Source organism: Channa argus, chromosome 7, assembly GCF_033026475.1.
Source record: "Channa argus isolate prfri chromosome 7, Channa argus male v1.0, whole genome shotgun sequence".
NCBI classification, from domain to species: domain Eukaryota; kingdom Metazoa; phylum Chordata; class Actinopteri; order Anabantiformes; family Channidae; genus Channa; species Channa argus.
This window is the reverse complement of record NC_090203.1, coordinates 15713496-15733121: the sequence shown is the minus strand read 5'-3', so window position 1 is coordinate 15733121 and position 19626 is coordinate 15713496. Positions and strand designations below refer to the sequence as shown.

Genomic DNA, 19626 nt, shown 5'->3' with positions numbered 1-19626 from the left:
AACAAACTGTGTTTCATTTTATTGGGTTTATGTATTTATCGGCGTAGGTCACCACCTTGTGATCAACCTCCAGCGTAACAGCAACTCCTCAGTAACTGTTTCCTACTACTACTTCTATTTTCCACCTGGAGGTGAACCTGGACTAAATCTAACAATGAGAAAAGAAGAAACCCATGTTATGATTTTATGACAGACATAGCATTTTTACAGATTAAAACAAGTGGTCATGTTTTGTTTTCTTGAGAAAAACCCTTAACATTTGAACTTTAACAGTTTTTTCTTTATCATACATTTTAAGTAAGCTCATCAAGTTACACATAGGGGCTTGAATGATACATGACTTCCTGTGTATGATGACAGGTAACTGTGGAACACAAGACATCTTGCACAAGCTCAAACTTCACAGAAGGAATAAACAAACGCATACATGAGCTGATATGATCATGTAGCCACAGGCCTTCTGGAGTTGAAGACCTTGATCCCATTTTGCATTGAAGATCGAGCATATTTGGTCAGGAGGGCTCCGGTGGTCTGTTTCTCTCCACACAAATCTCTGGATGAAGAAAGAAGGGATGGACATTATAAATTATAAATAGATTAGCTAAAGAAATCACAGATGCAATGTCAACAAGACACATATATGTACCTTGATTTTACATAAATGTAAAATAAATGACATTGTGATTGTCTTGCTTTCATCAAAGGTCTTAACAATTTCCACTGCAAATGGGCTGCACTAACTGTATGTATGGTGTGATGTCCTCTTCTGTCCATTTCTCTCGGAGTGTGAAGAGATGATTGAAGCGCTCCACCGTATCTTCTGGGAGATCCTCCACCCGGAGAAGGCAGATGGTCTCCGGACGTGAGGTGCGGTCCACCAGGGCAACACTCTGCAACATTCACACATTTATCAGTGCAGGAAGTGTTTCAGTAGGAATAAGCAGAGAGAAACCTCAACAGCAGCTCAATCCTTTATTTGTTACAAGACCATTAATAATCAAGGCAAGTTGTTGACATCTGCACATACCATGTTTACGGACTCAGTATTTATCCCACCTAGATCTTTGTCTAAACCCTTAGTTCCAAGTACTTTTTAACACTTTTTTAATGAAGAATACATAGACAAATTGTGACTTAACTATAGCAGAAACTGTATGAGGCAGTTGAGCTACATTTATAACAGCAAGAACTCTTTCAGATATAGTATAGTAAATCTCTCGACTAAGTGTGCAGATCTTAACTCAGTGTTTTTACAAAGCAAAGAAATTCTTTAGAAAATGAACCTCCTTTTTCTTTCCTGGAGCTTTGGAATTACAATTGTAAAGATATAGAGGAAACAGTCTCCAAAGGCATCCTATATTTATACAAACGTGTGATGTAACTGCAACAAAAGAAAACTCCAGTGACATTATGTGTTATTCTTTTAATGTATTGTATAAGAGAGGTATAGCCTAACCTTTAGCTGGTCCAGTCTTGTGCTCATGCCTTCTGGCACACTCTGCTGCCAGACCTCCTGAAACTCCCTCAGGTTGAACTTGACAGCGTTCTGAAGGAGCAGTAGAGCTATGCTCCGACACACTTTATCCTCATGTAGAGCATAAAATACTTTGCCTGTCCAGAGAAAGAATATAAAATTGTTACTAGACAATTCTGTGTAACTGAGGTTGTGAAAGATTCTGCTACTGATTTACTAATACAGTCTCAAGATCTTTAGAGTTTCTTCTTCTTTACCGTTTTCAGTGTAACGTTTGCCATAGCAGTTCAAACAGTGCTCAATCATTTCTCTGTTTGTAAGAAAGGGAAAATAAAGTTATTTGCGTTCTTGCTGGGTAATTAGATTATACATATATGAAGCATTTTAATAGTGCCACTGTAAAATCAACTGTAAGACATCTTTATTTTGGTCTCCCTATTATAGCTTTCTACTGGTGAGCTGGGAGATGACACAGGATAACTTACTTGGGCTCCAGTGGAGATAACTCTTCCAGACTAGTTTCAAGGGAAACCTTGTTGAAGGACCATGACTCAGAATCCACCAGCTGAGTCACATGACCAAGCAGTTTCATCTCATAGTCAAAGTCCAGGATACGCCAGTAGCCTGGAGGAAAGAAAGATACGCTTTATAATCATCTAGTAGATTTATTTAGTTAACAGTCAAAAAGAAACAATTTATTTATGAAAGCATCTCACATGTACCACAATAATATTTTGTTTGGGCTAATTTGTTGCTTCTTAGTATCCCAACATTAATAATATATGCAATTCTTTTTGGCAATTGTCACTGTTTACCATCTATCTGACAGGCATGGATGGTCTCTAAGTGTGTTTTTATCTCCTCTTCACTGGCCTGAATCCTCTCCAACAGATCTTGCATCGTGTACTGGTAACAAATCATCACAGAGAAAAGCACTTATAAACATCCACTGGTTACAAAAAGAGTAAAATATTCAACATTCATTACCTGTGTTTATATACTGAGTCCTACAGGATAATGCGAATAACGGGCCCAATGTGGAATATGTTTTACCCTGTTTTCTGTGTTCTCCTCCTGTCCTCCTAAAGCAGGTCCTTCATACGGATTCTCGGTTAAAAGCTTCTTTAGTTTCTTCAGTTTAGGACGCTGTTTCCTCAGTTCCCAGTAGCTATTGCAAAATCCCCAAATCTGCAACAAAAAATGTGATATTATTACTGTATGTGGATCGTGTTGTGTTGGTGCTAAGCTCTAACAGACAAATGAGTTCGGTGAGTGACCATTTTCCAAACCTGATTGTGCACCACATGAGAGCTGTCCTGGCTGTTTGCAAATTGGTCTGGTGTTCTGCAACCTGGCACAAACAGCAGAAGATTGGAAGTGTCCGCTATTTTTAGATCATAGGTTCTGTCACGACTACAGAGCACAGCTCGCTCATTTTTATCCCCTCGAATCACCAGGCTAGAAAAAAGGACAAATAATAATTGTTAGTTATCATTCATCAGCTATGTTTACAACAAATTGATTGGACACCTTCTTAGTTTCATTCTCAGCTAACATTTACCTTAGTGTTCGACACGACAGATGTTTAAATATGACGTGCTATTTTTGTGGACCGCAGTACTAAAATTATGTTTGTTACCCCGAGTGACCCCAATACATTATAATAATTTTAAAAAAACAAGCTTTTGGATTTGTCTGCAGACGTTGAACTAGGTTGTCACACTGTATTTTATTTTAACACACTAAGATTTCATTTCATTAATAATCTAAAACCACATACACATATTCATTCACAATAATACTTTACCTTTGGCCAGCTTCTATGTGTTTGCATAGGGTGTCGTCCAGCTCCATCAGACAGTAGTCTGAAGATGAAACATTTTCTCCGAATGACAGACAGTGGATTGTTTTCTGTAGATCCTCTTCTTTCAGTTTGGCGATCTCCAGAGTGGCCTGCACCTCAGCTAATGTTCTCATTTTGGGTTAGACGGAAGATTGGTGAGAATTTAAAGACAGAATCCTTTTTTATCGACCAAACAAATGTTCCCAAACTGCCCTTTTCTAATATATAAAGACACGTCAAAACTAATGGTCGTTATGGCTGAATGAAGTGAAAAATTTCCCCGCTCTCTTTTGTCGTGGGAGGGAAGTGTAGGAACTACGTTGTGGTGCTACGTCAAAACAGGACCGAGTATAAACTTCTTAAATTAAAAGCTCAAATAACTACAATATTAATGCAAATGTTGTCGCTGATCTGTATTTAGAAATAGCATTAACGTAGCCATGAAATCCCAGTTAGCTTTGCTTCATAAGCTAAACATTAATAAACATTATCTAGGAACGACGATGTGTCAAATGTAGTTTCAACCGAGTGAAATTACTAAACGGGTCGACACTTACGCTGGTTGAGGGTCACATTTCTAAGGATGAGCTAGTAGCGGTATCAAAATGTCAAGTTTCTCAAGATCTGCTCAGGTAATAATAAATGACATGGCGTGTTTTTTATGTTACAGTTTGATAATTGTATGTTTAATGTAACGCTAATGCATGTCTACTACATATGTTTGCTAGCGTTGCTAATCAACTAGACGCAGTCTGTGTGTCAGATGATTAACATTATTGATATGATTCCGCGTGTTAGCTAGCAAACAAGCGGACTGCTTTCAACAGTTAATGTAACAACGTAGCGTCTTCTTTCAGCAATGGGCGACCTTTGCTCGTTCCTGGTTCCTAATTGATGCCAGGATGCAGCCTCCTGGAAAGATCGCAACCATGTGTTCTATTAGATTACAGGGGAAACACAAACCTATCTACCATACTTTAAGTGAGTATTGAGTTTACCATATGACACAACATATACATATAATTTCATAAATACCTTACATTGACATAACTTTTAGACCACTGCAGTTCATAGTTGTTGTGGCATGCAACAGTCACATGATGGCAGTAGAGGTTAATTTTAGACATGAAGTAATGGAGCTTCAAAATGCACTAAAACTTTCTGGCTTTATGCAAACCTTAAGTTATGCAAACCGAAAGCTTCTATTTTAAATTGATCAAATTGTACTTCTAAGCCAATTTGGCCTGTTTGTCTATACCTAATAACTCCCAAACAAGTCAAAACACGTTTCTATTTGTTAAATATCTATTTCTTTGCCACCATAGCTTGGTTTTTGTTTTACATTGCAAATTGTGAGACATTATACCTATTCACTGGTGTGTGTCTTTCCAAAAAATGTCAAATCAGCGCAGTTTTATTGTAGACTCTAGTCAAAAAAGTGCCACCACAGGGTACTTGAACACATTTGAGAGACTGCAGTTTCTGATTTTTAATACATTTACAAACATCTCAATGTAATTATGGTTTATTCCATGTAGATCGATGGACAAAATTACTTTTGTGAATTAAAAATTAAACCTAGAACTCAAAAAGGTGTGCAGTTAAATTAAAAGTATCTAAATACTTTCTAAAGCAAGTGTATTTTTCTACTCTCTAATAATGTTTTAGTAAGACTAAGTCTTTGTCGCCCTGTAACTGGTAAATTTCATTTAACCAAAGACTTTCAGCTGAGAATGAAAACAACCATTTCATTGCAGGTGACTGTGGTGATCATGTGGTAGTAATAAACACCAAACACATAGCTTTCTCTGGGAACAAATGGGAGCAGAAAGTGTATTCATCACACACTGGGTAAGTGCATCCAAACTTCATCTGCTTTGTTGCTCAAGAATCATTTATGAGAGAAAATTAAAGATAAATTACAGCAGGAGTTTTTCAATCTTGATCCTCAAGGACCCCTGGTCTTCCTGTTTCCCATCTATCCCTACCTTACCCACTGCTAATCGCCTGCATCAGGTGTGTTCAATCAATCTGAAGCTGGAAGACACCATAGGTGAGGGCGGAGAGGGGGAAGACAAAGTGAATTGGTATCTTTGAGCTTCAGATTGACTGAACACACTTGATCCTGGTAAGCGCCACAAGATAAAGCGTGAGAATAGTTGCAGGAATCAGCAATGCAAGAGTCCTGAAGACCAGGATTGAGAATTAATGGTTGCAATTTAAAAATAGGGTTTGAGTAGTAATTTAGCACTGTGCTGGTTTCCAGCTTATAGGAAGATTTTACTAATTGTGATAACATGTTATACAAATGGTAATCTGGAAGGAATTATGTTGTTTTGTCTAAGTGTTTATGCAGTGGGGGTATTTCTCTAAAAAATTATTAGTCATACTTCAAAAGGCCACACAGTGGGGTCTGCCCTAGTTGCTCATGTCCCTTAGCTGCTTTAAAATCAATTTACTATCATAACTCACTTTTGAGGAAAACCTTTCTGAACAGAAGTAAACAATCAAAAACACAATGCTTTTCATTGTCCTGACTTTCATAGCTTAATAGTGTTCTGTAAAGGATTTTGAAAAATCATAGTTTTATTGGCATAATTTTATCAACACGGTTTTCTCAGGCCATCGTGTCCTGGATTTAGTAAATTAAGTTTGCTAAATTACAGTAATTCAATGTTGTCATTTAAATTCAATTATATTCTTTGTCATATCTGGTAAATGTGTCATTTAATTTTTAAGTGTATCTGTTTAACAGCTGTAATTGGAACACAAGAAGTTTTGGTAGATGTAAATGCTCTGTCGATTCATATGATCTAGTGCTTGATCATTGAAGGTCAAAGTACCAAAGAAATGACTTAATTTGTGTTTTTTTGTGTTTTTTTCCCAAAGATATCCAGGTGGATTCAAACAAGTCACTGCTGCCCAGCTCCACCAAAAAGACCCAAAAGCTGTAGGTGTTGTCAGTCTGTTGTGCCTCTGCAGTCATACCTTATAGCACAAGTTTCATACCTTACACAATGAGTTTGCATTATGCCATATATATGAATTTTAACCCACATTTTTATAATTTGTATGTCTGCCACATGCTGTGCAGAGCAAAAATTACATAATTTTTATATTCATGATTTCCCTTTTATATGTGCAGCTTGGGCAAAAAATGGGTTAACCGGAGGGGATTTAAACTGATGGTGTTGGTGTTTCTTGAAACTCAGTGCAAGAATGTCAATGCAGGGATAATTCTTGGAGTTTTGGTTGTGAGACATATTCATAGTTTTATTATTGCGGATCTTTGAAATATATTACAGGCAGAGTAGAGCCTGGATATTTTGACTTCCGGTAGTATATTCAGAACTTCATGGGGCCTTCATACTTTACTCAACAAACCAGTGGCAACAAATTTCTTTGTTACAAGACATCTAGGCTTTGATGAGAATGAACCAACAGAGTCACATGGGGATTGGGTTGGTTTAGGACTGAGTGCCACAGACACAATAGGACGGAAAGAAAATATTGAGTATTTTTTTATTTTTATTTTACCATTTAACTGACCTTTTCTCAGGCTCCATGTAAAATTTTTCCAAATCAAGTTTGGTCTAAGCACAAGAATACAGAGGCTGTTTAACTTGAATTCTCAGCTTACCATGTCAGGATTTATTTGATGTTACACATTAGTAACAGAGCTGCTTAGTATAATTAACATTGCACCTGCAGCAGCAGAATGAGAGTCCATAGACTTTTTCCACATACAGCTAGTGTAGACTAATAGAAAGACTGTGACATCACTCTTGTCATGTGGAAACCACTCAAAGTAGGTGAATGATCTAAACTGTTTCCTCATCGGTAGTTTACAAACCAGGAGAGCTGTTTACTCTGCTGCTGGCTCTTTGCTAATGCAGATTTTTGTCCAGCTGGTGTCCACAGACGTGGGTTCTGATGGTGCTTTAGTTAAAATGAGCTTTGGATAGAGAAGAGGGAGGAATAGAATTGGACAGATGACTGATTTGTCAGCACTGCCTCTGTCCAAAATTTCTGTCCAATCATTTGGTCCAAGTTAAATTTATGTATCTAGGCTCCTGTTGAGAAACTGACTGTTTTTGGAAGCAAATGTGAGAAAAATCTAGAAAGACGTTTGCTGATCCAATGGTATGTGAACATTTTCAATCTGCTTCTTTTCATCAGATTGTGAAGTTAGCAGTTTATGGCATGCTGCCTAGGAATCTGCTCCGACGTACCATGATGCAGCGATTACACATCTTTTCTGATGATGTAAGTCCTGTTTTTCCTGTTTCTTTCAAAGCTGACAAGTGCACAGTTTTCCAATAAACCAGTCATCCAGGCTTCTTAAAGAAAATCTGCAAGAGGGCAGACTATAAAGAGAGGGTCAAGTGATATCATTTTGCAGATGTAGGCCCATAAATTAGCCAATTAATCATTCTTCATTTAATTGTTAGATATTAACTGTAAAAGATTAATTACATAATTTTTAAAATTTTGTTTTACTTTATTGATGGCAGTTGCAAGGTCGCCTTAGAGGCACCCTTGCTTTGTCTCTGCTATGTTATTGGAATATTGATCAGAAACAGAGATGTGCAAATAAAAAAACAAACAAAAAAAACTGTTTGTTTAGTGTTATTGATGTTTTGCGACAAATATGGGCTGTTCAGTTTAAAAGTTTGTCTGACTCCGTCTTATCACCTTGTTTAGAAGAGAGAACTGCATTGCGTCATTGTTGCAGTAAATAGTGTTCAATGCAGTTCATAGACATCTTTGGTGCTTTAATAGCATTAAATTTAAATTGTTTTAAAATGACATTGGCAAACACTACCAGCGTCACACTACGAAGCCTTTGAAATGAATTGAAACTAAAAAAAGTTCTTGACAGGCTGTTAATTGACCTGGGCGGCCTGCCCAGAGTTTAACTGGATGTAATTTGTATTCATGTGAGAACACAATCATTAATTCTGTCTGTGTGTCAAGAGAAGGAAATAAGATCCTAAGTTTGAAGTGCATATGTTTTCTGGTGCCAGAGTTTAGAAGTTGGAAGCGAAGTGAAACCCCTGTCTCAATATCCAAATTGATGTTAAGCAGTATTTATCCCTAACTACAAGCAGAAGGACTTCCTGAAACTTGTCAACAGTCTGCCAAATAGTGTAGTGTAAAGTTGTTTTAAGTATTTTTGAAACTTTGGTGTTTCTCAGTAACTATTATAGTCTTTTAGTCTGAACCCAATTCTGAATGTGTAGGCATACACCCACCTGTATGTATATAAATTAGATGATACCTGTCAACCCTGACCATAAGTCACAAAAATCTTGGAGGTTCACCTCTTATCATTGCACGCCCTGACAGTGTCTTGTTCCTTGAGCTTTTGCCCTTACTGTCCAGCATCAGCTCCAAGCCTTTAAGTATGGGTCAGGTCTAATTAATGGGTTTAATAGGTTGTGTTGTTTGAAATTGAGTGCAAGTGTTTACAGTTTGGGTCACATTAAGTTACATTCTGTTCTGAACAATAACAACGTTACGTGTGAACATGCTTTAAAAGTAAACATTCTGAATTAGAAATTTTCCTTTTTAATCCTTCAGAATAATTATATCAGTAGATCTCAGGTCTCACCCCGAAGACTGTTGCATTGCACAGACACATGTCTGTGAGTGCACTTCTGTGCAAAGTAAAGCCAAGAAAGTTGCCATGCCTGGGGTCTGACTTGATTTTAATGCGAAACGCATTTGTGCTCCAAAATTAGGACCAAAATGTCCCTGCTTTGTTAGCATAAAAACAGCTGCTGCACTTTTACTAGAACAAGTTTATTTGGTGCCAGTAAAATTGCTCAAAAAATAGATGTAGATCTGAGGAAAATTGTATAAAACTGAATTTGCCCTAAACTTGTTCATTCAAAAAATAGAGCCAATAATGTCTCTAGAATAACTGAGATGCATTTGTGGCACAAATTCTTTATTCTTGCCTCCTTTAATTATTTCCCTAATTCCATTTCGTTCTTTCTTCTTGAATTTTGTACTTTGCCTCAAACTTTCTCCCCATCCACCCCTCACTAGGAGCTTCCAGATGACATCCGAGCCAACCTGACGGAGGAGCTGCCTCAGCCCAGAGCAATCCCCAGAAAACTCAGCGAATATACCCAAGAGGAAATAAATGCCTTCCCGAGCCTGTGGACACCGTATGTATAAACATACACATAAACTTTCAAAGACAGGGTACATGGTCTGTGCAGCATAAAATTTGCCTTTATGCCAAATGAATAAAGGCATCTATTGGTAAATACAACCTATAAGTAAAACCTAACTGTCTCTTAATATTATCTCTAAACTGACCCATGGCAAATTAAAAAAAAAAAAAAAAAAAGTGTACTTAAATTATGTATTTAAAATAGTTTGTTTTTAGATTTATTTTCATTATTTGCGGTTAGGGTTATTATGACATTATGTGTCATGCATACTCATTGGTTGAAGTTGAATCTCCTGCAAAATATAGAAAATTAACACAGTTTGTAGCAAATTGTCAGAAATAAACATGAATTATATCCTAGTGTTTATGGTAATTCCAACCCATCACTTCTACTTTTTGCTATAGTTGCATTGGCAAACTTTTAAAGTGCCCCACTTGGGAGTAATTTTCTCAACTCTGCCCTCTGATCATCTTGCTTGCAACATAATGAGTAATACACACACTCGAAACTCAGTCACATACTTCTCTTTAGTGTCTTGTACCAAAGAGGAACAGCCAGAAGGAGGTGATGTTGATCTGTGTACCATCTTTTTGTGCGACTTCTTCCCTTTTGGTGTATGCATGCCAATCTGGCTTTCTGATTCATTAGTTATCATTAAAGGTAGAGTCTGTAATTCTAATTTGCTACACATTTTATCAAATTCAGCAAAACGCTCCTAATCCTCTAGCCAGACTTTGTCCTTTGGAAATTTTGTGGTTCAGTGCAATCTTGGCTCTGTACATTTGGTGAAATAGGGAGAATTTGTGAACACGTGCTGCCACAAGAACTACACCAGTGACTAAGGAAAGAGCTGATCCAAGTATGTCGTCACATAAAACATCATCAGTCTAAACAAAATATGACCACATTAACAGTAGCTGGTATAGGTACAGCTGTTTCTGCTACAGAGCTAATCAGAGCCATGCCATCTGCAGACTGCATTAACTTTACACCCTGACTTCAACGTCTGGCTGCTGCAGCTAACATCACAGCAACAGCACAGATTTGCAAACTACTTAGATGAGGGGCACACAGAGTAGCTTTTGTTGACCTATTGAGCAGGCGTGGAGCACTTTCCTCAGCGTGTGCACTGAAAACAACGTCAGTGTCGGAAACTGCTTAATGTTCTCTCCCCCTTTCATTTTCTCTGCTCTGCAAAAGTAAGCACACTCCTTGTGCTGGTTGGTAGTAATAACCAGGCCTGACCCATGTTCTTTTCTGAACCAGTGAATGTATACAGCCAACAAACACTCTGGATGAGCAGTTTGGGGAATGAGAGAGATTTTTGGCTGAATATGACAAAATGTGTAATGCTTTAAAATGAAGGATAATTCTTCTATAACAGCTGATCAAGTCGTAACATTAGAAAATAAATATTTTTAAATCGTCTACAAAGATTATATATTTGCATTATCCTAAGGTTTTTTATTTTACATATTGAAGAAATACAAGTTTAAAAATCCACAGTAGATGCAAGTTAGCATTTTCCATGCCCTTGTCTGCTTGTTTTCATGGTCTTACTAGGCAACATGTGCATGAAAAAGCCTGCCAACATTTTTTTTTTCCCTTTTTTGGCCAGTTTAATTCAATACTTCCCCTTGTGAAGAAGGAAAAAAAGAGACAACATTTTTCATTGTTACTACAAATGCACGTGGCTGTAGTGTGAATGATTGTCTAGCCAGAAAAGCTGTAGGTGTGTACATTAAACATTAAAGACTGAATGTGAGACCTGTAGAACATGGGAACAGACTCACTTAAAATTATATTATTTGCTTTCAGGGGACTTTGCATTTGCTTTTACTGCTCATAAATATGTGCTCATATGCAATTGAGTGTGGAAAAGAGGTGAAGAGGCGAGTGCAAGCAGGTTGGAACGGGTGGAGAAAAGTGTCAGGTGTGTTGTGTGATAAGAGTATCAGTGAGAATGAAAGGAAAGGTGTTCAAGATTGTGGTGAGACCAGCGATGTTGTTCGGCTTAGAGACAGTGGCGCTGAAGAAAAGACAGGAGGCAGAGCTGGAGGTAGCAGAGCTTAAGATGTTGAGGTTCTCTTTGGGAGTGACGAGGATGGACAGGATCAGGAATGAGGACATCAGAGGGACAGCTCATGTTAGATGTTTCGGAGATAAAGTCAGAGAGGCCAGATTGAGGTGGTTTGGACATGTTCAGAGGAGAGACTGTGAATATATCGGTAGAAGGATGCTGAGGTTGAAGCTGCCACGCAGGAGGTCTAGAGGAACACCAAAGAGGAGATTTATGGATGTAGTGAGAGAGGACATGAAGTTAGTTGGTGTGAGAGAAGAGGATGCAGAGGACAGGGTTAGATGGAGGCACATGATTCGCTGTGGTGACCCCTGAAAGGGAACAGCTCAAAGGAAAAGAAGAAAAGTTAGATACCATTGTACATTTGATTTTATTAGAAAGTGCATTGTAGTATAAAAGGCTGCAGAGCTTGTGTGTCAGTAATTGTTTTAACAGAAAATATTAGTTGTGGTCCTTTGGGCTATGTGCTGTGCTAAATATATTCATTATAGATGGTAAAATGTCACATGTGGAGAGATTCAGCTACTTTTCTTCACTTCCTAACTATTTAAATGTGTTTTGTTTTTTTTTTTTTGTTTTTTTGTAGGATGTGTGAGAGCATCTGTTATTTGGCATAATCATATTCATGGCTTTTCTGAGACATTTTTTTGTTGGATATTAGATGACATTGTGACCTGCAGTTTGCTGACGTGATAATGTCTTCCTGTTGCATTTCTCCAGCCCGTAGTAAAAATCCTTTGGACAGGTTAACTCAGAGCACTCTCTCCTCCACCTGCTGAGTACTAGCCTTTGCATCCATAAATCCATCCATTCCCCCGTGTTTTAGATGCATATCCAGGTCAGGGGCAATGTTTCATCTGCAGGAGCAGTGGCTCTAGTCCTTCAGTGGTCTTTCTTGTAAGTACTTGGAGGTTGTGACTGTTGGTGAACTTGTAAAGAAAAAGATTGAGTAGTAAATTCAGGTTGTGTCTTGGGTTTTCACAGTATCTCAGTCTATTGTAGTACTATTGTTAATCCATTCATTACTCTTAACTTAACACACAGAAACTACTGTAGAAAAGTAAAATGACCACCTGTGCAATTTGTTGTACTGAAGTGGATTAAAAGAAGAGGTGGCTCTAATGTTTTGCCCCCCTCATCAATTTTAAATATGGTGGCCAAAACATTAGAACCACTTCTTCTTGTAATGAACTCCAGGACAAATCAACTACCCACTTTGACCTTAATAATAGTAGAATTATAACCCGACAGTTTCAACCTATAGATTGAGATCACAACCTTGTAAAAGTAGAATTCATGGCAGGGTAGTATGTAAGTGTTTTTTTTTTTGTGTGTGTGTGTGGGGGGGGGGGGGGGGGGGGGGTTTGTTTTTGTTTTTTTGATTTGTCCTCTGCAATACTATGGAAATTTGGAATTTTATTTTTCACTCCCTAATGTGGGCTGAAAATGTTATTTTATAAAATTGAAATGCAATGTGTCTTTTCCAGGAACAACATTCAAACATCTGTGTCAACAGTTTTTATTGGAGCTACATTTAACTGAAGAACTGAACCATATGAAAATTGTTGACATTGTGTTCTTGTAGAGACGCAGACACTGTTTCTATTAATAGATGCTGTTATTTTCTAAATGAATTGTTTGTTGTGAGAACCACAAGCAAAATTCAACCTGGTTGAATAAATGATGTGGAGATTTAGTTACCACAGGAGACAATTGGCATTTTGTTGTAATCTGGATGGACTGCTCATCAAAATGGTTCTAGGGGACAATCCTGACAGCCTTTCATTGTGGTAAACCTCTCCATGTGTTACTGTAAAATGCCCTTGAACAGAATTTAAACCACGTTTAGTTAGAATATCTGAAGTGAAATAACTGAATTCACTCAGATGACTCTGATCCCTTTACTGTCCTGTTTGTCTGCCTTGTACAGATGTGTACAGCATGTCTATATTGTGTTAGCTGTCAGTGTGTGTGTGCGCATGATGATAAATGAGCCACTTCTTATTGTTTACTAGTCCAATCTTCTCAGCCAATCAGCAGGTGTGCTCAGGCCTGTCGTCGTGTGGTCGTCAAGGTCAAGCCTGGTTTATTTAAAAGATGGCCTTAGCCTGGTTAATGCTCACTTGCATCCTTTCTTATTCATTTTACTGTGTGTGTCAGTTAGAGGAGAGGGGGTTGAGGTCATTGAGGGCGATTCAGTCGTTACCCTTTATTAAACACAGTTAATATTCTCTCAGAAAAAACCTTGGAGCATAAGCAAAAGATTATTGGATATGCCCCTTATAACACACAAACAGGGGTTCAGATAGAATTCGACAACATAAACATGCTGCTGCAGTTGATAGCAGAGCTATTACACTATAATATTCTTTTTCTACTTTGTATCAAAACCAATACAGCATGCTCTGATAATATCTGTCTGCTACAATCTCTGTCTGAAATTAAAGGGAGAAAACAAAACACAGGATGCTGTGTCTGGTCTCATTTTGGAAAAAAGATAAGATCTGTCTGGTTTCTCATCGTTTTTCATGTAATCTGTTCTTTTTCCACAATGTTATGCTTTCCATACTAATGTGTTGTCCTGTTTTGTGTGTTTCTTTTCTTTTTAAACAGACCTGAAGACTACAAGATGAAATGAAATCACAGCTGCCAGATCCTCCAAAGGCTTCTTCACTTAATGAAAGCAACATCAATTATAGCTGTACGTATAATGCATAAAGATTTGTAAAAGTCGCAGTTTTTTTTTTTCTTGGGATTTAAACATGTAAACTAATTTTCTCTGGTCAATCAAAACATTACACAAAAAAGCCTATCTGAAGCTAGCCAACAGCACTGGCTTTGTGTACTACAAAACTGGCAGCAAGACTAGACTGGGCTTTACTAAAGCAGCACAAAGTCATAATGTCCATGCCAGCATCGTCAACACAAACTCTGTGCTGCTCTTTCTGTGGGGTAAACAGAGTGAAATCTGCCTTTTATCAGAGCAGAACTGGATAATTGAGGAACAGCACAAGATTCCACCATGTGGCTCAGCTCTGATCAGAGAAAATCAAATTATAAAATGATCAGATCTGGCCCATAAAAAAAAAAAATTACATCTGTTAAAGCTGATCCTGTCTTTGAAGGTTTGTAAAACTGTTACCATGACAACATTCAGGCCATTAGTGAGTTGGGTCAGAAAATACAAGTGAGTCTTGGTAAAGTGTAAAATTGCAATACTGTTGTTACTGTTGTCTAATATAAATAACTTTGAATTCAACAAAAGTTTAAAGAACCTCTTCTCATGTTCTTTTTTCACATTAAGTTTGGTGTGTGTGTCTTGACAGGCAAACAAATGGCCTAAAACAACAATTCTGTTCTCATTACAGATTTATTGGTTATAAAAGAAAACAAAATAGAAAATAAATAAGTTCATATTGTACTAAGGGAGGTGGTGGTGAGACACATTCCATATTAAAGCCACTCAAGTTTGACAGTTTCTCAAATAGACCAGAACCAGCTCACAGCTAAACAGTTGATGCTTTTTTTTGTTTGTTGTTTAGACAACAGAGCAGGAGGGGCCAAGTTTACACTTCTGGTTCAGTTCTTAATGGTTTCACAGAGATGCAACTATTTTGAATATTAACTGTATCTGGGGTCTCCTTGTAGCAAGGGGACAAAGGTCAACAAGTGAGCAGGCCTGGCTTTGCATAAGGACAAAAACACAGTTGTCCATTTAATTCAAAACAATTCTGAATTTGAAAAAACCCACAACAAAACACTGACTTTTAATGAAATATTTTAGGACGAAATGCAATTGCAGCAAGATTCTCGTTAAAATGTATTCCACAGTGTTAAGGTAATATTAAACATAACAAATGTGATCTGCTTCTACAATCATTTAGAGGATCCTCTAATGTTAGTCCAGTCAAAACACTGGTAAAGAGAAGCAAATTCAACTCAACACTGAACAGAGAAGTCACTTCAGAAACATTTAGTGGGGGAACATGAATTATAAAAAGCAGCCTGTACAAATGTTGCCAGCTCATCATCCTGTGATTTAAATTGTAAAATAATCAAGCTAGTTACATAAAACCAAAACAAGATGCACATGTTCAGTTATACACCTATCGATTGACTCAAAGGAGACATGCAGCTTCACATAAAAGAACCCCTTGAAATGAGGTGTAAGATGGGAAGAAACAGGTCTTACCTTTACATTACCACTGGATGATGCTAACATAGATCAGGCACTTTTTGGACCTCTCTTTACAAAGATATTGTACAAGAGTCCACAGAAGTATTTACACTGCTTTACTTGGTGGAGAAAACTGGAGATGGGGGGGTTTGGGTCTCACCACAAATGGGAGATTTGTACGTCAGTGTCTTGATTGTGTGTTGTGGTGTGCAGGGCTCAAACACTTTAGGTGAGTCCATCCTTCCCTTTAAAGTCCTCCATCCTCACTCTCATCCATGATGACATCTTGAGAAAACCTCCTGATGATGCCAGGTGACCTTAGCTCCACATCTTCTGAGTGGGTGGGGCTCGAGTGATAACCGTGGGCGAATTGAGAAGGCTGTTGCGGATAGTGCTGAGAGGGGTAACCGTGGTGGAAATAGGGGTCCTGTTCATCCTCCTCCTCTGCTCCTTCTTGGTCATTGTAAGCCATTGCAGCGGGGTTGTAGGGAGGGTTGTATGCCTGGTAGCCACCGTGAGGCAGGGGTTGGACTGGGATGGTGGGAATATTTTAGGATCAGATGAGGACTGTGTTTCTGGATCACCACAAGTTAACATAAAACCACCATGACAGTTAAGCATGGAGCAAGGCTGATGCTGGCTTTAAGACTACAAATGCCTACAGCCCTTAACAACAATTAGGAGGCAGCGTGGTATTAAAACCCAATAAAACTGAATGGAAATCTGAACAGAAACAGGATGAGCGGATGCATGCTTTACAGTAAGTGGACAGTATAAAGGACTTTGAGATGTTACTTCCTTGACACTGAAATAATCTTTGCCCAAGCAGATATGGAACCAGAGTCCAAAGGGGTTAATAAAACAGGAAATCTTGTTTTTACCTAATTTTGCCCATTTCTTTGTTTCTGGGACACAGGTAAAATCTAGATTTTCTTCTGATAGTAAGTGAGTTGTACAGATGGAAGATGTGGTTTAGTAATGAATGCAGCTAATTGGCATCAAAGGAACTCATCGCAATTTAGCTTAGATTACCTTAGAAGAGATTTAAGCTTGAATGTGTAAAGGCTGATGCAGCAAAGTATTGTGTGCAAAAGCAATTGACCACCACTAATAGCAGTGCGATCAGCTGTGGTGATCATCACAGCAGTATTGTGGGGATTCTGTTTGGTCTTGTGGAAGACGGGCCAATTCTTTTTTGAAATAAACAGCATAATGAAGGATGATAGTCTTTAAATCTGCTCTTTCTAAAAAAAATAAATTACACGTGGAGCCACGTTGCTTTTTCTCAGTGGGGGGGAGTATTAAGAGTGTTAATTAAGCGTGGTAATTTCACATATGGTCCAGCAAAAATGAAGTGTAGGTTTGCAAGAGTAATTTGGATAAAAAGGTCTCCAGAGAACCAAAATTTAAAAACTGCTGCAGGGATTGGAGGTTAAACAATGGGGTCAGGAGTAATTATCCATCCCAAGAAACATAGAGCCCTTGAGGGAATCACTGAATTTTATCCGTTTCCTCAGTTTTTAGTCTTATGTACAGGGCACAGATGGAAGGATGGAGGGAGCAGAGGAGGAGGAGGATGGTTGAAGAATGTTCCTCAGTAATCATTCCCATAGTCCTGTTGAACTTCAGTCAGAAAGAACGAGGGAACACAGAATAAAAAAAGACAAGAGAAGATGATGTTACTTCATTACAGGAGGAAAACCCAACACCAAAGAGTTAAACTGCTTAAAGTCATTGACAGGACCTTTCCCGGGCGTTGGGTTGTGGTTTTGTGGGTAGAAAATTGAGTTCTCTCTTAGAGGGGGTACACACTCACAGTAATTATTAAAATAAAAAAATACACTCAAATATCTCTCTCTCTCTCTCTCTCTGCACTTGTAGTGCAAAGTAGACCAGAAAAACATGTCTTGTGAGTAACACTGCTGTGTTTTACTACAGCTATCCTGGCTCCTACCATATATATATATAAAAAAAGGTTTGATATGGTTTCCTGCTTTGACAAACAAGACCTAAGATGTTAAGGGAGAGATTTAGCTTGTAATATTAAATTAAAGATGCCATTTTTATGTATTTGCCTGAGCTAAATTCAAATATTTCTGGGAGTTAGCAGTTTTTACCAAAGGTGCATAGTGACTGTTAATTTAGAATATAATAATTAAGATCCAGTTAGCAAGCTGTGATTGGCAAAGCCAATTTTTTTGTTGTTTTTTTTTCACCGTGATTAAAAGTACACACAGACACACAACGGTTACAACCGGTTTGGATATTTTCACTAGTAACCTTAACTGTCCCTTTAAAATATGACAAAACAAAGCACAATTTATGGTAAGGTCAAAATCTGGGCTGCTGTGGAAAGCACAATGTACTATACATACAGCAATTTTCCTTTTTAGTGTCACAAAGGCAGCTTTATATCTGTCCGTGGTTGAAAATAAACATGTCATAAAATTAAAGAAACATTGTGAATAGAGTGCTTTGATTTAAAATAAATGTGGTTGGATGGATGAAGTAATGTCTCATTTATCAACTACTTTTAGCAGATGATAAACTAAATCATCAGGACAACTTCTCAAACTGTCCTGAGTAGCAGAATATTCTAAATGTGTGTGTGAGAAAGAGAGAGAGAGAATTTGTCTAGACCTGAATATAGACTAATAGTTTTGGCACTGACAGTAATTATGGATGTGAACATATAAACAATGGAACAATGGAATAACTATAAAATCCCAATTACTCTCCAATTCTCTAAGGACTTTATGAGAACTCTAACTATTTCAGTCAATCGTCGCGTAGAAAACAGTATTTCACTGTTCTTTTAATCTAATGTGGTTTCAAAGATGGTAATACTGGGCAGGGTTAGATTGTTTAAGCTGTTGCCCTTAATGTAAAAGTACAACAGAGGTAGTTCTTCAGTTACAGTATGAACAAAGTTTTAAAAGTGTAACATGACATGAGTGTAATTACTCAGCTGCAAAAAGACAAACCAGGACAAAAGGTCTATATAAACAGCAGTGAATGTTTTAGTAAAGTCTGGGTATTTTGTGTTTGCTGCCAGAACATGGCATACTGTATTTGCCTTTTCTGTTCATTTGGCTACAGCAGTGGTTCCTAAACTTTTGCTGTGACTTCCCCACTTTGGAAGACAAAAATGTTCCTATATAGTGGTAGTAAAGTTAAGAGCAAAACAGACTTCTTTACTGTATATTTCACCCTGATAAAGTTATCTGGCGATAACACAAACATTTGTGTTAATGATTACAACACTTTACTATGTAGTTGTAACCAGATGTTTGATCACCAGTGCGAGTGGAGGCTGGTGTATCAATTTGATGAATGACAAGATACTGAAACTAATATGTGTTGTCAGAGGAAACGTGATTGTTGACCATTAAAATGCTCTTACATCTGCATTAAACTACATTATAGTGTGTTATAAACATTTATTAATAGTTTTTATAATGGCTTCATATTTGGTGTCACCAATACCAGCTGGCTGATGTTTACCTCCGACATTGTATCCCAGACACGAGTTCTGGTCACAGTATCCTGGTGGGCCAGCTGGTCCTGTGCTGCCTGGATTCCCCGGTCTTCCCGCTGACCCCGGATTACCCGGCCGACCAGGTGGGCCCTGGCTGCCTGTCCGTCCTTCACCTGGCAGTCCTAAAAGTGTTTGTGTAAAAACACAAAGTCAATGGTTAGTTAACGTGACACCAGGAGAGAAGGACAGAGCTCACATCCTGACACTGAACTATCACCACCTCCTAATTCTCCATCACTTTAGGGGGCAGCTTGCCATTTCAATTGTGGAGATCATAGTAAAGGTCCTGAGGGCAGCTGCATGAATAACACAGCTTTTAGCTAACATTT

The 19626-nt window shown here is 38.0% G+C and overlaps 3 protein-coding genes across 6 annotated transcripts in view; 1 reads left to right on the top strand and 2 right to left on the bottom strand.

Moving 5' to 3' along the window:
• Positions 1 to 4: 4 nt before the first annotated feature.
• dscc1 (DNA replication and sister chromatid cohesion 1) lies at positions 5 to 3637 on the bottom strand. 2 transcript variants are annotated; one of them, XM_067509048.1, is made up of 10 exons: positions 3282 to 3637; positions 2764 to 2932; positions 2528 to 2662; positions 2290 to 2380; positions 1960 to 2098; positions 1732 to 1784; positions 1457 to 1611; positions 742 to 890; positions 428 to 553; positions 5 to 148 (listed from the first exon to the last, which is right to left on the bottom strand). In XM_067509048.1, exons 1-9 carry the CDS (start codon positions 3449 to 3451, stop codon positions 442 to 444), a joined length of 1173 nt encoding a protein of 390 aa, XP_067365149.1. In that variant the 5' UTR covers positions 3452 to 3637; the 3' UTR covers positions 5 to 148; positions 428 to 441. The 2 variants fall into 2 exon arrangements, with proteins under 2 accessions (XP_067365149.1, XP_067365148.1); XM_067509047.1 differs by having other exon boundaries at positions 5 to 553.
• A 169-nt stretch (positions 3638 to 3806) lies between these two features.
• On the top strand, positions 3807 to 14315 carry mrpl13 (mitochondrial ribosomal protein L13). The gene is made up of 7 exons (XM_067509049.1): positions 3807 to 3949; positions 4175 to 4298; positions 5075 to 5168; positions 6207 to 6267; positions 7497 to 7583; positions 9372 to 9493; positions 14196 to 14315. Exons 1-7 carry the CDS (start codon positions 3923 to 3925, stop codon positions 14218 to 14220), a joined length of 540 nt encoding a protein of 179 aa, XP_067365150.1. The 5' UTR covers positions 3807 to 3922; the 3' UTR covers positions 14221 to 14315.
• Positions 14316 to 14933: 618 nt separating this feature from the next.
• Positions 14934 to 19626, bottom strand: part of col14a1a (collagen, type XIV, alpha 1a) — a 119592-nt gene continuing 114899 nt past the window's right edge. For all 3 annotated transcript variants that reach the window (XM_067509043.1, XM_067509042.1, XM_067509044.1), the window contains exons 47-48: positions 19264 to 19419; positions 14934 to 17382 (exon numbers count right to left, since the gene is read on the bottom strand). In XM_067509043.1, coding sequence (XP_067365144.1) covers positions 17354 to 17382; positions 19264 to 19419 — 185 coding nt within the window. In that variant the 3' untranslated portion in view covers positions 14934 to 17353. The remainder of the gene's footprint in view (positions 17383 to 19263; positions 19420 to 19626) is intronic.